Below are 17,603 nucleotides of genomic sequence, written 5' to 3' on the forward strand. Positions count from 1 at the left end.
GAAATGGATGGAAGTGGAGAAGAAATGGACGGAAGAGAAAAACGTTCACCGGAGGCGGGAGAGAGTTGAAGAGGGTAACTGCAGACGCGGGAGAGTTCAAATGCGAGTTTACGTTTTTCTTTTGAACGGCCTTCTGTCTTCGGGTTGAAGAAAAAGGAAAAAGAAGAAAAGAGGAAGGAAAATAAAAGAGGGTATTTTCGTCATTTCACCTCCAATTTATCCTAAATCTCAACTTTTCTACAATCAATCCTAAAACTCTATTTCTACCCCATTTTTGGCCTATTTTTGTCAATTCCCCAAATATTTTTAAAAATTTTACAGTTTACGCACCTCTATATATATATATTTAACTTTAAATCTATTTTGTTAATTATTTAGACTTTGTCTTGTTTTTGTTTTTAAAATTAAGTTGTTTTATCCTAATTTTTTATAACGAGAATTAAACAAAATGATTGTGAATCGTTAAAAAAAAACTAAAGCTAACGAACAAAATAGGTTAATTTAGTTTTTGGTAAAGAGATGATCATTAAAATTGTTCTCTAAATCTCTTATAATAATTACTTTTCATCAAATTTGACTTAGTTTGTTGGGAGGGTGAGAATGAGTATTACACACTTTGATTTTAAAGAGTCCAAAAGTTAGGAAACCGACTTTAATGAATGATTTACCTCCCTTTACCCTACAAAGGAATCTTTGAAACATTTTCTTAAAAATTTGTGGAGGAGAAAGAGTGTATATGTGGAGATGTAGTAACGTGAAATTAAGAGGTGTGACACAAAATAATCCAACTTTAGGAGGCTAACTTTAGGTTAGGGAAAACAAGGAGAGGACGAGGTCAAACAATTAGTTGTTTCCCACTTTTTTCATCAACTGCTTGAGAGTACTTGATTTATGAAAGGGATGTATAAAATGGCTATCACTATTTATTACCAAATACATAAATCTAGTTGTCAAACCCCCCCAATGTATATAGCACATAATAACTCATATCCACCTATTAACGATGGCAAGATTTACCGTTCCCATCTCCATGGTTTTGTCTAGGGTTTAAAATTTTTTCATGAATTGAGAAGTACTTATGTATGGTACAATATCCTATTATTAAGTTGAGGTTAATGCACAAAATTTCCAAATTTAATCGTGCATTTTTAAATATGATAAAACACATTTCTTATTAGAAAAATAACTAATATTTTAATATTAAACAATAGAATTACTGGTTGGTGCTTTAAACATACTACAAAAAGGAAATAAAGCTCGAAATTGATGGAAATGATCAAAGTTGTGAAAAGTCAAAATGGTGACATTTGATTTTAAATAGTCAAACTTTGATCGGCATTTAACTTTGATTGACCTTAAATTTTGACCAGCCTTATACTCAAATATGATTTGAGTTTTGAAAAAGTGAATATGGTTCATGCTCAAAAGGTCGAAATTAGTTAAGACGGAAAAAATGGTAAAAGTCAAAATGCATTTTGACTTGAAAAACCAAAGTTTGACTTTGATTTAAATGTTAAATTATCGTATTGCCCTTAGACTAAGTTAGTGGAAAAATGTAACATTTTGTTGGATAATTTCATTAATACTTATTGGGATAAGTGACTTCATGAGATGAAGACACCTAGCCCACTAATGTTAGTGGAATGCTAGGTGATGAGATTTGGCAAGCAAATTGCATGCAATGAAAAGTGGCTTCATGAGATGAAGACACCTACCTAACTCACTAATAGTTAGTGGAATATTAGGTTTTGAGATTTGAGAAGCTCATTACAGGCATGTTTATTGAATGTAATTTGCTTATAAATATGCTTTATTTCAAATTAGTAAAAGATTAATGGTAATTTTTGTAATTTGGAATTGCAAAAATAAATTCTTTTTTCTCTCCATAATCTCAAACCTAAGTTATTCCTCAAAATTCCATCACTCTCTCTATTTTCTCCATCTTACAGGTTCCACAATTCGGTTCTATGTCCAGAGAATAGAGGGTCAACACTAGTGACGATCCCAACTTCAAGTTCATGAGGAGATTACGAGTGATGGAAAACTTCAAAGGTGAATTTTTCTTTTAACCCTTATTTGTATTAATTAGGGTAGTTTTGATGCATGTTAATTTCTAAATAGTTTAGATGCATTTAGAGTAAAATTTGTTCCTTTTTCTGTTGTGCATTTCTTGCTTTTCATTAGCCTTGTCAGTCCTCTTCAAAGAAGACTTGTGGCCTAAATTCCACAAGAATCACTAAGGAAGTTTATAACGACTTGTAATTGAGCGATCAAAGAGCTTACTAAGATCATATTGAAATGAAAAGAGGGTATGTAAAACACATTTTTTAATAGCAAATTAGAAGTAACTTGAATGTTTTCACTGTATTCAACTTAGAATTGTGATAATTGATTCGATAGAGAAACACTAGTATCTTGATAATTGAGTCCATGAAGTGCAGGTTCACTTTGTGAGGAGGTTGGAAACAAGAACTAAACTCGTATAATCGGAGTGATGAAGGTACTAGAGATTAGCAAACTACTCAAGAATCGACGTGTTTGTGGAGATTGAGATTGTTGTCGAGGAATGTTTATTTGAGGTTTTGAATGGTATTAGGATGGTATTAAGCCTTTATATAGACAATGATAATCCTAATAGGAAGAAACAAATTACTTGAGCATGAGGTTTTAACTAATTGTAATAGAAATAATACATGAATCATTAACTAACTGATCAAGATATTTCATTCATAATAATGTTGTAAGACATGAACCCAACACACATGACTATCTAAATATTCCTTAAAATTCTTATGAATTTTTTTGTCAAATAAGCTAAGCTTTATTATCTAAAGATGTTGAATACATACAATAATTTAAGTATAAGAAGATTTCAACTACCTTAACTAGTAGAAAACATACGAACTCTTACCAATTATAGATTACTATTATTATAGCAATAGTTACAAAAACATCATTAAACCACATAATAGAGAATGAGTAGACAACCATTATTAACTATAAGCACTTACACTTATCCATGAGTTTTCAGGTGATACAAACTAATCTCTGACACACCACATTTATTGTAATACTTAGCCATATATATATGCTCCTCAAACATACAAATATAATTAATCCTCAAGGAATGCCTATGATAGGAAGCACAGGGATGTAGTAGCTTGTGGGTGGGAAGCCCCACTCAGGCGGCAAAGGGAAATCAAAGGTTTTTGAATCTTCAACAGACTCCTTCTTTATGGCTTTGCAGTTTCTACTGATTTCTTTGCATGTTGAGAACTTGAGAGCAGTGGCAATTGTGAAGAACTTGGAGTTGGTTTCTTTGATGATAGTAGAAACCATCTCTTTCCTTGAAGCAAAGAGCTGGTGAGAACCTCCAAGGAGCTTGGCTATGCACTTGGGAGAAGAAGGAGCTGCTTCGGAGGCCATGTTGGATGGAAGCGAAGTTTCGAATGATCCATCGGCTTTGGTTATTGCTATTGTTAAGTTTTTTGCTCTCTCACACTTCACCATGATCAAGTTTCCTAAAATATGAGGAAATGAATGCAATCATAGGTAGAGTAGTTTAGTATTGTTTTTCTTTCTAGTAATTATTTCTCTTATAATTTTCTCCTAAAAGTACTCATTTCTTTTTAAATATGCCTTTCCCAAACCATTTGAAACACTTCTAAATATTTATTTTAAATAAGTTCTTTTTTATGAATTGAGTAAATTTTATTTTTAAACTTTCTATTTTTATTTATATTTATATGTTACTCTAGCTTGTTATTTACTTTTTTTTATATATTTATATTTTACTTTAATGTTTTTTTATTCTTGGATATCTATACCATAATTTTAAATTTTAAATTTTCAATATTTAGATTGAAAAATTGTATTAGATGAAAAAAATTAAAAAATAGTTTATAACATAATTTTTTTTTTTTTGCATATTGCAAATATGACAAATGTAACAAGCTAAGTAATTAGATATATCAAACGGTTATATATCAAAGGACTATTAGAGGACTATCCGCTTTTAAATTTCCTACTTTTGTTTACTAAAATATTAATTTAGGTTCACTTTTGATATTTTACAACACAACATTTACCTAATAATATTGAGTTGGATTTTAGTCAACATGTGAGATAAATGACTTGTAGAAGATTAGCAACATATGAATAATGAAAACGATTATATTATATACTTATTAACATTTGTATCCAGACTTATATGTACTCAATAATGTAAATGTTTTATAACTATTTTTATATTTGAATTCATTTACATTACATACAGTGTATGCATAAATTATAAAACTATCAAATTAGAGAAAATGTTAGAACACATGAATGTATGAAACGAGAAACAAACAATTCAAATACATTTGTATTTTTTTTTCTTTTTCTTTTTTGAACAACAAAAACACATGAATGGTTACCAGACATATTTCTGTTACTAATTCACCAAAAAAAATAAGAAACAAGGAACAAAGAACGAAAAACGAGAAATGAAAAATAATATCGTTATTAGACGAGCCCTAGGTGAAGCACTTGTTTAACCAAAAACGTGTCACAAAGAAAATCAATTAAATAGTGTTTCTATAAAAGAAAACGATATCTCTCATCCATATGTTTTTAGAACTTCACACCATGACACACTTTTTGTCACCGAACAATAAAAGATAATGACAAATATCAATTAACACCCTAAACTGTAGGATTGTATTCAGTTTAGACTATCAACTAATAATGATATCAATTTAAACATCGAGCATCTTTGCAGTTGTATCAATTTAAAATTTTGAACTTTCACAATTATATTAAATTAAACCTTGAACTTACATAAATTAACTTTACAAGTGTATCCAAATAAAACATAATATAATGGATGATTTAATTTGATACTATCACGTAAGTTCGGAATTTAAAATGATATACTTATAAAAGTTCGAGATTAATTGATACAATTATTTGTTTGAGGTCTAAATGAATACAAATTTTAAAATTCATGATTTAAATTGATATAACTATTAGTTAAGCGTCTATAGTTTTAGGTTTGGGATGTAAGTTGATATTTCTCGTGCAAATAAAATACACCCTCACAATTGTCACGAACAACAGTTTTAAAATTGTACGATGAACACAACTATTTCCTTTTTGAGAACAAAGGAAACACCTTTGAGGACATTTAATTAACATTTTTAACAAACATTGTTAAATCTGACTACAATAATTTTGACTTTAGAGAGTAGCTGAAATGTTTATATTAAGTGAAGCACTTGCTATATAAGCACATCCAAAGGAAATTAATTAAAAATGTTTCTTCTAAGAAAACTGTATTCCTTATTTTCATATTAAAATGTTCAAAACCACTTGTGTTGTCATTAAAAGATAGAATGCACCATTAATTGTGACACACACTTTTAACCACTTTTAAATTCTAAATCAAACACCACTAGTTCTTTCTTTTTTAAAAAATAAAAATTAAATTTAAGAAACACCCAAAATCATTCATAAACATTTTTAAATAAAACAATACTACAAAAAAATAGGTTTAGATATGACAGTGTAAAAAGGATATTACTACTTTTGGTGACTCTTGTTTTAGTCTTGTAACAAATAAGTGTATATAGATAATTCGTGAAAGAAAATGTTAGAATTGGTTGTTTTATGAATTTTGAATTTAATCAACAATAATCATTTGGATTATGTTTAATTTAGAAAATAAATTATTTTGAAAAAAAAAAACTCAAAAATAATTTTTAAGGTATATTTTAAATAATACCTTATAAATAATTTTTAAGAAAAAGATTTTAAACAAAAATGAGTTTGAAAAATATATTTTTTTCTTTAGACCCTTAGGTGATGGTCGTAATGGTAACATTTTAGATGAAAATTTATTATTGTCAATAAATAGTTTGAAAGCTGACTATTTCTGTCAAATAAACATACCTTGACAGCAAAAATCTGACCACAAAAGAACTCTCGTAAAACTTTAAAAACTCTACCATGACAGTGAAAATCTTACCCAAAAAGTTTGACTTTTCTTAAAAACTCCATTTGCTATCATTCAGGAGTCAGCGAAAGTTCAATTTGTTGCAGTGAAAACATCTCTTTTTCAAGATAAAGAAAACGAATATTGACCTAAATTTCATATATGATTACAAGTAAAACCATCGTGGAGAGAGAGAGAAGAACAAATGCATAAACAACAAAATCAGAGGATTATGGTATTAACCTGAGAAGTCATAGTTGGATTGACAATCAAGGCAAGAAATCTTTGCCTTCAAAGTGTTGCATTGTGCACGTTGAGTTGATGCAATTAGAACTATAAACATGAAAAAGGGGAAATGAAAAGCTTAAGAGAAGCCATAAAGAACGTATAGATTTTATCAAACTTTCAAGGACATCCGAGATGAAGATGAAGATAAAGCAGCATATGCAGCCCTATAAATGAAGCATAAAAGTTTAGGTTAAAAATAACAAATTAATGCAAAGAGTCCTATGGCCTCATTAGTAGGCGTGGTATAAATATTGCATTTTTGTTTAACTACAAACCTAACCAACTTTCCAATGTGGTATGAGACAAATTCACCTTCACATGAAAGTTGCAATTAATAATTATATGGTTAGTAGGTATATCGATTTTTTTTTCACCAACTCCATAACAAAACTGTTGAAAATATTTACAAATAAAATAAAATTTTATTGTCTATCAATAATGGATGATAAATATTGTTAAACGTCTATTGTGCCTATCAACAATGAATGATAATAATCTATCAATTTTTTCATTGTCTATAACTAACAAGCAAGGAATCTTTTCGTATATTTATAAATATATTGATTCATTAGAAGCGATTCTAATTTTCTTTTACACATTAAGTCCAACTCCATTTTTTTGTTGCATTGAAAAAAACAATGTATAAATGTTTTAGAATCTTTAACTAAAAATTTTGAAACTGAAAAAAAAAGGATAGCTTTCTAGACACCTTTAGAACTTATTTAATTCATAAACTTCTTTCTCACATAATGACAGTCTTTTGTTATCTTTGAACAAAACTGTTTCTCTATATTTTTCCCCATTTAACGATAACCTATTTCCAAAACAATTAAAGGATAAATAATATATTAGGATTTAAACTTTGTTTCACTCAAAGTTTAGAAAATGTTCGATATCTTAATTTTAAATGTTGATAGATGGTATCTATTGGATATATTCCCAAAAGTCGTCAGACACCAATGAATATATATATATATTTCTCAAAATTTATAAAAGGGTAAATAAAAATTATATAAATTTATACCTAAACATTTTAAGTTTTCAAACAAATTAACAAATTTAAAATCACAATATATCAAATAGACTATATATCCTCGATGGTTATCATGATAGACATAGATATTAGTCTATCCCAATCTTTGGTAGATACATTATTGTGATATTTTGCTATATTTTCTAAAATTGATTGTTCTTTTTCTTGTTTATTTTGCTATATTTCAAAATAATCCTTAAATTGATGATATTGTATTGCTTATCTTTACAAGAAATTCTGGATCTCCTGACTCAAACATTAGAGCGTCGGGAGATGTCCTATCTCTCGACGCATCAAGAGAGCAACGTGAGTTGTTGGTGGAGCTCCTGACATTATTAATAAAACATCGATAGTTTGGGAGAAATCCTGACGCTTATCGTTAGCGTCGAGAGTTTTCCTTTAAAATTCCTCTTCTAATCTGTGTTTCATAGACAATACCAGGCATTAAGAAAGTGTATAGAAAAAAAAAACTTCTATCTTATGCTTCTAAAACTTGCTTAGGTTGCACATCTTAAGTTAGGCATAGAGAGGCACTAGTTAGATGTCTTCCAATACTTTTCTTTTTGAGCTCTCTCTACTTTAGTTTCTGATGTTCTTGTTTTAAGTTTATTGATAGTAAGACTTCTCAGAAGTTAGGATCAAATTCATACCTATGAGATTTGTTTTAATTTCTTAAAATATTTGGTTTAGGTACATTCATTTGCCTATATTATGTACTTGGAATTGAGCTAATGATATAACATTGTGGTGAAGGAGAAATTGGTATTCACTGATCTCATTATTGCAAGCTATGGATCTTGTGGTGAAGGAGAAGTTGGTGCGGGATAATGTCAACTTCAATTTATATATTATTGGATATATAAAATAGTATATATGTAACAAATTATATAGCATAAATATATTATGTTAGAAATAAAAAAATACTAATTGAATAGAGAAAAAAATAAAGAAAATGATACGGAACATGAAGGGAAAAAAACTAAACTATATGTGTCACTGAATACGTATTATTATATATGTATATATGATATTCTCACTGCATATTCTAGATTCATTGAAAATGTGTATTCTACCATTTTAGTAGTATTTACTATATAAATATATATTTAAATATTAATTATTAAGGAATATGTAGTTTACAACATATTTAAGATATAAATGTTTATATGACTAACATAATATTACTGTATGATAAACAAAAAACATGACTGAAGTGAAAATATTTTCGATCATTGTATGTCACTATATATGTCTTATTGTATATATGAAGTGACATATATTTGTAAACATTATTATATAATGAGCTAGTATATATGTAACAAATCACATAATATATATGTATAGTGGAGTAATATATATATAATGATTAAAACAAAATATTGAACCGATACATAATACATGTATGCAGTGGTATATAAACTAAGTATTAAAAAGTTACAGAACTAAAAAAAAAACTATGAACGTATTATCCAATATATGAAGAGTATATATGTAACAGAACACAAAAATTTACTTCAAAAGATACGGTACCATATGTGTATACCGAACATGACAAGAAGATGAATTAAAGGAGGAATAACAAATTCCTTGAAGAAAAAAACTACATAATAGGAAACCTAAACTAAATGTTTTACGAAAAGAAGAATGAATGAAAAAAATAATACTAATGAATTCAAAATCACCAAATCGAAAGGAAAGAAGAGAAAACAAGTTTACTTTTTATAAGAATCGAAAAAAAGGAGATGGTGAAATGAAAATATATTTTTGATTTATGATTTAAATTAAAAATAATTATTACCATATAAAGATATATAATCTAGAAAATTTTTCAAAAATAGCAAATTTTACAAAATATTTGTAACCTATAGAAAATTCAACTGATAGTTATTGATATAGTAGAGTGATAGAAGACTATAATTGATGGAATCAAAAAAATTGGTATAGTTTATAAATATTTTAATTTATTTTGCTATTTTAAAAATGCTCATAGAAAAAAAAAGCCCTTCATCCATAACAAAATTACATTCACAAATATAAATATAAATATATATATATATATATATATATATATATATATATATATGATATACTAATTAAGAAAGTTATTGTTCATGTAATAAATTAGGTGGTTGATAATTAAGAAAAAAATATTTAAGATTTTCAAAAATATTAAAATATTATTTAAGATTTATTAATATAATTTATTTTTAAATAATTAAATGAAAGTTAAAATTGTTCAAAAATAACATGATTTCTTAGTATAGATAATAATTAAAAAAATAAAACATTTGTAAAATATCATACATAATTTAGGTCTTTCTTCTAAATCTTTCTTACTAACTTATTTTTTTTTAAAAAAAAATTTACTTTACTAATTTGTATGATTTAAATTTATTATCAAATGTTAAGTCATATCAGTGAACCCATAGCCAAATTCACGTCATGCTTATCGATCAATGATTAATCTAATATCAAAATTTGACATAACATTCGTCCAAGTTTCAAGAGAAAGAATATCATGGACGAACCCATATCACATTCAAATATGAGAGAAATGATCAAGAGGAGTTTCAAAAAATTAATAATTATCACCTACATTAAAAAAAGTACACTAAGAAGAGTTTAAAGGAATTAATAGCTATTACCTACATTAACAACATACATATCTTTTGAATGACTCAATCAACGTCAAGTATATTTGATATGGAACAATTTGCAAAAGTTTGTTAAAGCAACACTTTGTTGACTTGTGGAGATGATCCTTAAAAGTAGTTAATAATAATGACCCTATCATCATATAGGGGATGCACTACAACAAATCTTTAATAACATTGCTTTTTAATAAAAGCAGTTTTAGAAAGGCTATTAAGAATTTTAAGATTTAAGTCGGCAAAATGTGGCTGATTTGAGGGGGAAAAAAAATCAATTATTATTATTACTATTCCCTACCTCCACATTCCCACACTACAAAATCTCCAATCTTCTTCAATCCCCATAGTCCATTCCATACTCATTCTCTTTCTTTCATAAAAGGTTTTTCTCCTCTACTTCATATTTCAATTTCTATCCATCGATACAGAACAAAATGGAGGTTTATGGAGGAGCGTATCCGATGAATAAGGACCTTTAGTAAAATTTTACTAATAATTCAACTTACGAGAGATACAAAATATTGTAAGAAACAAGCTTAATTTTAAAAACCAAAATTAAAAATGAAATGATTATCAAAATAACTTTAACATATCAATCTTTTTTAGTTTAAAACGTCCAAGTATTTCTCTCTCAAAGGGTAAAAGTGTCGGTCCTTATTATTATGAAAAATGTCAAGACGTCATTTACTTTCTTATATATATATAAACAAACGATCAACCAAAGGTTATAAACTAAAAATACTAAATCAGTACAGAATAGTATAAATAGTAATACTATGGACTAAATTGTGACAATACAAACTACTGTTTAGGATCAAATCATACCTATGAACCGAAAGTCTTAACCAACAGGTTGCATTTGCAGACCTGTCTGCAAGAATAATGGTGATCAGCTAAAATTTCTTCCATTAAAAACAATTAATGTATGATCATAGCTGGAGGATACAGAAACAATAACAAGATCTGTAAAATGACACATTACACAGAAATAAAATATCTGCATATTGACTATGTTATGTTTCCATGGATGTTTGCTAAAAATTTGAGAAACTCAACAATTGAGGCTTTCTTCTGTTTTGGTCATCATACACATAAGGGAAGGCCGCAGTTTACTATCAGTAAAACAAAAAGCTGTTAGGTAGTTAACTACTATGAAAAACCACACCCCAAAAACGAGTTATTGGAGTGATAGAGCCAAACCACTTAAATATACCACATTGATCATCTGATGTGGGGCAAAGGTAGCCATATCTATCTTGGTTCCTAACAAAAGCATGTTCATGAATGGTTTTGAAATGATTGCAATCAATATTGTCATGTTTAGAATCACTCTATGTCGCAATGGGCTCTAATGGCTTGGAATTAATTCAATGTTTAATTAATACTTTTAGTTGCAATTTTCATATAATAAAACTAATTTTGAATGTTTTTCAAAATGATCAAATCAGTACTTCCAAACATGTCATATAAGATTGTAAGCAATTCCTAACTCCTACCTTATCAAAACAGGATATTGATATTATAAAAAGTTCACAATCTAAACTGACCTTGTTTCTCTTTAAGATTTAGCAAGCAGAGGCATTAATAGCAAAAGTAAAGCACCTGAGACTTGGGAAGATGCCTGCAGGAGACAGAATACCCCTGTAAAATTTTTAGTCCAACATAATGTAGAACAAAACTGGATTTGATTTGATAATGGTGTCATTTCTCAGAGGCAAGAAACCTCAACAAACAAAACGATTCTCTTTCTTCCAGTTTGATAAGGAGATTGAAAATCTAAAATAGAACATTGAGAGTTACTTGCTAGCTTCAATGAACATACAAAATGATTCTCCACCATTTGAATGCTGTGGAGAAGATTGAGAATATTGTAAGTAATATCAGCAAGATTCAGACGAAGGTAATGCAAATTTTAACCATATACAAGACAAATTAATGACTGAACCTACTAATCTAACAATGTGTGATGAAGGGATCAAATGATTTGTGAAAATAGTGTTTGTGATCACTTTCTTTAGGTACTATAAGCTAAATTACCGTGCCAGTATTTTTCACTTTAGCCTGTAAATACCTGAAACTCTAAGTAACTGCTTGATGGAGAACGAAAGTTGTCCATGTCTGCACAGTACTTGAAAAATATCTCAATTTTCCATAAACTTACAATGGTGGAGTGATGGTTAAAGAAACAAGCATATTATGTTCTTTTTTCATCACAATTTCTAGCAACAAAAATATGACAGAACAAGAATACGTGAGGGAAGAAAACGAAAGGAAACGAGTTAAGAATAGGACAGGAAAAAGGAAAAAAAGAAGCACATCACTCTCCAAACTTCAGAAACAATAGAGAGGACTTGGCCTCATTTTTCTAAGAGAGTCAAGCTATGCCCATATGGTGGAGCCAGGGTTGAAGAAACAAGCATATTTAAGTGTTTTTTCGTCACATCAAGGGGCAAAAATGAAAGGAAACAAGTTAAGAACAGGACAACAAAAAGAAAAGTACTACATCGTTCTCTAGACTTCAGAAACCATCAAGACGACTTGATCTCATTTTTTTCAGGAAAGTCAAGCTATGGTCATTGCCTGTGTCAAATCTAGAAGATAATAATAACATATAGAAACAAATAATAAAAAATGTACTCCCTTAAAAAATTATGGTGCAGCAGGTTTAAATAGATAGCATAAAGAGCCATAGAAGGTGAAAAAGCCATCCCCAGTACCATATTGAACTGACAAGGGAGGGAACCACTCTCATAGCCACTTTGATGAACGCTATCGATCCCCTTGAATGAGTTCTCTTAAAAAATTGGAGCGAATGATGCAGCAAAATATTTTATTAGATATTTTTTCAGTGTAGTAATTAGAGTTGTGGTTAATTAGTTTATCTGAATTTTGGATTTAGCTATTTAAATCTATTGCATCAGGATCCCATCTCATAAAAAAATTCAACAAGTATTTCCTGCAGACACGGAAAGAAAATGCTGGAGGTCAAGCAAGCAACATCACCAACAGTAAGGATCCATCAATATATTTATGAGCTGAAAAGTGTGGAAAACTCTGATATAACAAATGAAAGTATTATCGATCAAATCCTACTCTATCTAGATGGAAGTACAAGACCAGCATCACAAATTTTCACTTGATAACGATTGCCTTTAGTCTATGCATACTAATAAAATGAATTCAGGTTCTATAAGTTCCTTACCGTCATTCCTAGATTATTCTAGCTCCCCCTCAATTTTTTATAAGCCAAAACAAGATAATGCAATGAAAAGTTCTCCACAGTCGTATTAGTACACTGGACAGGCTTATGAGGAAGTTGCCGTCATGGGTTGGCGCCTTTCTCCTGTATCCTTTGTCGAAAGCCAGAAGAGCTGGACCATATTCCATGGCAGTGTGAGTTGGCAAGCTTTGTTTGGAATACTCTCCTCCAGACATTTGGCATGAGTAGTGTTCGTCACAGAGTGGTTAGAGATATGATCGAGGAGTTTCTCCTCAATCCACTCTTTGAGGAGAGAGGCCATTTTATCTAGTGTGCTAGTGTTTATGCTATTTTATGGTTGTTGTGGGATGAAAGGAATAGTAGGGTGGGGTCGAGAGGGTGAGTGGAGACTTGTGTGCTCATGTCCGTCTACATGTCTCTCATTGGGCTTCAATATCAAAGGTTTGTTGTAATTATCCTAGACTTGATTTTGTATAGTTTGAGTCCCTTCTTGTAATAGGATTCCTCTTTTTGTGGGCTTCTTCTTTTGTACGCCCCTATATTCATCATTTTTTTCTCAATGAATAAAAAAATGTAATGAAAAGCAACTTGAAGTTCATTTGGGAAAAAGAACCAAAGAGATGTTACACAAATACACCCATAATCTTACTTTAAAGTTACATTTGAGGGGATTGACCATAACAAGAGAAAAAAACAGGATATACAATGGATTGGAATGCAAGAAAACCATAAATAAGGAGGAAACTAAACAAAAAAACCCAAGGAATATCAATATGAAGCACCTGATGGCAAATAAAAAACCAAACCGAATACATCCTTATCCACCCATAACAAAGATGCATGAAACCAAAGTGGAGAAAAAGCCAATAAGAGGAAGGTAGATTGTAGAGTTAGTACTTATGCTGACAAGGACCCCTCTCAAAGCAAGGATGTAGCTTTTACTCATGAGATTAAGCATTTGAAGTTTCGGATCTCTCTAATGCTCTTCTTTTGTTTCACCATTTGCGTGTTGTTTTTCTTTGTCCTAGATGCTATAGCCATAATACAGAGACCATTGCCTCTGAACCAAGGTGCCAACCATTTTGTCTATAATGCTATTTTCATGAATTGAAGTTTGGAATGTTGAACTAATTAAAACATGGGTGCTCATACTTCCTTCACCACGTTGCTCAAGTTCCTTCACTCTCCTCTACAATTATTCCTCCCTTCCCCATTTTCACTCGTCCATACAGACCCTCCATATCAGAATCACTGATCCACCTGGTCCCCTTCCCACCACCTGATGAATAGAGAGAATGGTAAAGAAAAGAAAAAAAGATGCACTTCCCAATGCACCAATAAACGAATAACTATGCTCTCTAAGGTTTAACCCCAATAAACAGACACGTTAAGGTTCTAGTTCTCACAAGAAGGCCTCATAAATAACAAATTCAATCATTCACAACTTGCAATATTCTAACGAAAGACATGACTATCACACTCATGTAAAAAGGGGTGGTGATAAAAGAGGGAAAGCTCCATAATAACCAGAAATAAACACTTTCAACTGCATGAATCAAACATGAAGTTCATTTCTAAATTCACGCGTCCAAGAAATTTGGAAAAATTTGCAACTGGTGAGATGTTAATTAATTCAATGAGTAAAAAAAAAAGAAACAGTCTCCATTATATGAATGATTCAATGTCACCTTATACGACTTAATTAAGCATAATTGTCCTCCCAACTAAAAAAAAGAATGGTAAACCCCTCTCCTGGGAACTCTGTTTTCTGAATTTTAATCTTTACAAGGTTGGCGCCCAATAGTTTTATGTAGAATCCCCCGATTCCGGATGAACCATTGTAATGGAAGAGAAAATAGAAAGAAAGAAATGAAAAATCTTCTGACTGAAAGAAATAGTAGATGAAAATCTAATAATATTACTAGAATTTAATAATGATGGATTGAAAAACGTTTGAGATAACAGTCAAACTTACAAATAAGCTTCAAAGAAAATTCTTAGGCGCCCTTCAGATAATTACAATTCCAATTCCTCGTTACGATGAGTGTCAAGCAGATTCAAATATTCCTGGACCCTCAATATATATTTCTAAAAAGAGCGACACAAGAAGTGGTCAAAGTGAACCAGACAGTAGCAGCTTAGCGAATGGTGCAAATCTGTTCTCCAAAAATAATTACTGGAATTCAATTCCTTAATCAAGAAAACCTGTTCGTCTCCAAACCGCGTTGCGAACCTGACGAAGATCCCTCCCTTTTAACGTCCTTCCAGCTCCCTCAAGCACAGAGCACGACAACATCGGCGACTGAGCCAAACTTCTAGCCACAATCTCATGCGGCGGCAACATCTCCCCATCGTCTTCATCAACATCGTCCACATCAACCTCCAGCTGTCTTTGAACAACCGCCTTCGACATTATTGGCACATTCACAGGTGCAGACTGGTACTTCAACGAGGTCGAAATGGGAAGAGGCAATCGGTCCAGAGGAGGTTTGGGGATCGTGGGAATCATACGAGAAGACGAAGGGGAGGAGGAGGAAGAAGACGAAACAGAGGCCTTGTGATAGAAATGAGAAGAGTTTCTAAGACTGGAGGAGGCCTCGTTCTCGGGAAGAGCAGCGAGAATTCCGAAGGTTTCAGGCAGAGGAAAACCCTTGTGATGCTGGAGGTGATGAATATGGTGACGAGGAGTTGAAGAGGAAGAGGAAGAAGGAGTGGAGTGGCTATGGTGGACGGAATCGGAAGCAAAATCGCCGGTCCAGAAGACGTCGTCTTCGTTGAGCTCGGAATCGTCGTCGAGGGCGTGGTGGAACTAGGGTTTGAAGAGCGAACGGGGGGAGAAGGGAAGGAGGCGAGAAAGCGTTCGGAGGAAGGGGAATTGCGGTGGCGGAAGCGGGAGGAAGGAAGGTTGAGGTCCATGAGAATGAATGAATGAATGAATGAAAGAATGAATGAATGATGGGAATGGCGGGTCCGTACGGAAAATCAGAATTTCAGAAAGGAAGGAATTCAGGGCGCCGTCGTCCAATCCATGAGGGGAACAACGCAGCTTTCTTTTCTTTTAATTTTCACAATAATTCTTCCAATTTCATTCATTTCAGATTTTTAGCATTATATATTTATATTTTCTTTTTAGTAAGGCAAAGAAGAAGAAGGGAAAACAAATCCTCAAAAACTAAAACCAGTGCATCACAAACCATGTCTTCCAATCTTCTATTTTTTTTTTATTTAAAATACACTACCCCAATTTGTACCACAAAAACCATGATATTCCTATTGGTATGTAAATTAATTATTTTTTCAATTTTAAAATAATTTCTTACTTTTTTTTTTACTTATCTAATCAAATTTAAATTCATATGATTATTACTTCATATTTCTTAACAACAAACCAACTGATTTAATATCAATTTACACGTTCATTGACTCCAAGTCAAAACAAATATTTTGCCCAAAAACAATAAACATATGAGAATATTTACAATGTATTTACTTGAAAATTTGCATAAAAAATGTAAGAATATTAAATACAAAAAATGGAAGCTTAGATTCCAATTACTTTAGAGGGGTTAAAATTATAATTTTTTAAAAAGAATTTCACACTCTCAACCTCCTTTAAAAAATTGCGACATTTTATTCTTTTAAAAAAATTGTCATACTCGTTCAAATTTAAAGTTTGGGTTGAAACAATCTTGTAAAAACTTTTAAAATCTAAGTGTAAATTGGTAGTCATTAGAACATTACATTGACCAATTACCATATAAAATGTGGATAATTCAGTCCGTCTCTTCTTGTCGTAAAAAAAATGGTACATTTTATTAAATTTAAAGTTTAGAATCTAAATTGTGACACATTATTTAACTGATACACTTAGTTTAAAATTTAAATAAATCAAAACAAGCATAGTTAATAAAGGAGTTAATTTGAAGTTAAAGTGAGTATATTGCATTACAATTAACAAAAATGTAGTTTGAATCTGGTTATATTACAAAGAAAGTTACATGAAATGAAGATTATAATAAAAATCTAACCTCTTATAACCGTTTAACATTTGTACTTTTGTTGAATTGTGATGTTTTGATGTGTAAGTGTGTTTGATTTGTTAACACGCTCAAAACTTAACGATACGACATCGTTTAAAAGGAAAAAAAGAAAACAAAGATACAAAAGATCTAACTTTACGATAACGTTAAATAAATTAACAAAAAGGGCTTAAATGGAGAATTGGGTAGATTTTAAAGGAAAAAAAAACCAATAATTACCAAATGGAGAATTACGTAAATGATTAGAGATGTTTGGTTTATATTCAACCAATAGCCTAATTTGGTTGGATGTTTATTTTGAAATTATTAAGTTATTAAAAGCTTGTTGTGTTGTTAATTACACCCGTAAAATAATAAATAAATAAAAACAACATATTGCATACCATATAATCAAAAT

General features: G+C 30.5%; 1 protein-coding gene and 2 long non-coding RNA genes across 3 annotated transcripts; all 3 read right to left on the minus strand.

The window, feature by feature from the left end:
- Positions 1–2,904: 2,904 nt before the first annotated feature.
- On the minus strand, positions 2,905–6,446 carry LOC116402231. Its single transcript, XM_031881479.1, has 2 exons — positions 6,218–6,446; positions 2,905–3,521 (listed from the first exon to the last, which is right to left on the minus strand). The coding sequence occupies exons 1-2, from the start codon at positions 6,315–6,317 to the stop codon at positions 3,121–3,123; spliced, it is 501 nt and encodes a 166-aa protein (XP_031737339.1). The 5' UTR covers positions 6,318–6,446; the 3' UTR covers positions 2,905–3,120.
- Positions 6,447–10,685: 4,239 nt separating this feature from the next.
- On the minus strand, positions 10,686–11,525 carry LOC116402911. The gene is made up of 2 exons (XR_004215581.1): positions 11,494–11,525; positions 10,686–11,058 (listed from the first exon to the last, which is right to left on the minus strand). It is a non-coding gene; the product is annotated as an uncharacterized LOC116402911 (long non-coding RNA).
- Positions 11,526–13,911: 2,386 nt separating this feature from the next.
- LOC116401807 lies at positions 13,912–16,272 on the minus strand. The gene is made up of 2 exons (XR_004214190.1): positions 15,142–16,272; positions 13,912–14,445 (listed from the first exon to the last, which is right to left on the minus strand). It is a non-coding gene; the product is annotated as an uncharacterized LOC116401807 (long non-coding RNA).
- Between the last annotated feature and the right edge of the window lie 1,331 nt (positions 16,273–17,603).

This window comes from Cucumis sativus, chromosome 1 (assembly GCF_000004075.3).
Source record: "Cucumis sativus cultivar 9930 chromosome 1, Cucumber_9930_V3, whole genome shotgun sequence".
NCBI lineage: Eukaryota > Viridiplantae > Streptophyta > Magnoliopsida > Cucurbitales > Cucurbitaceae > Cucumis > Cucumis sativus.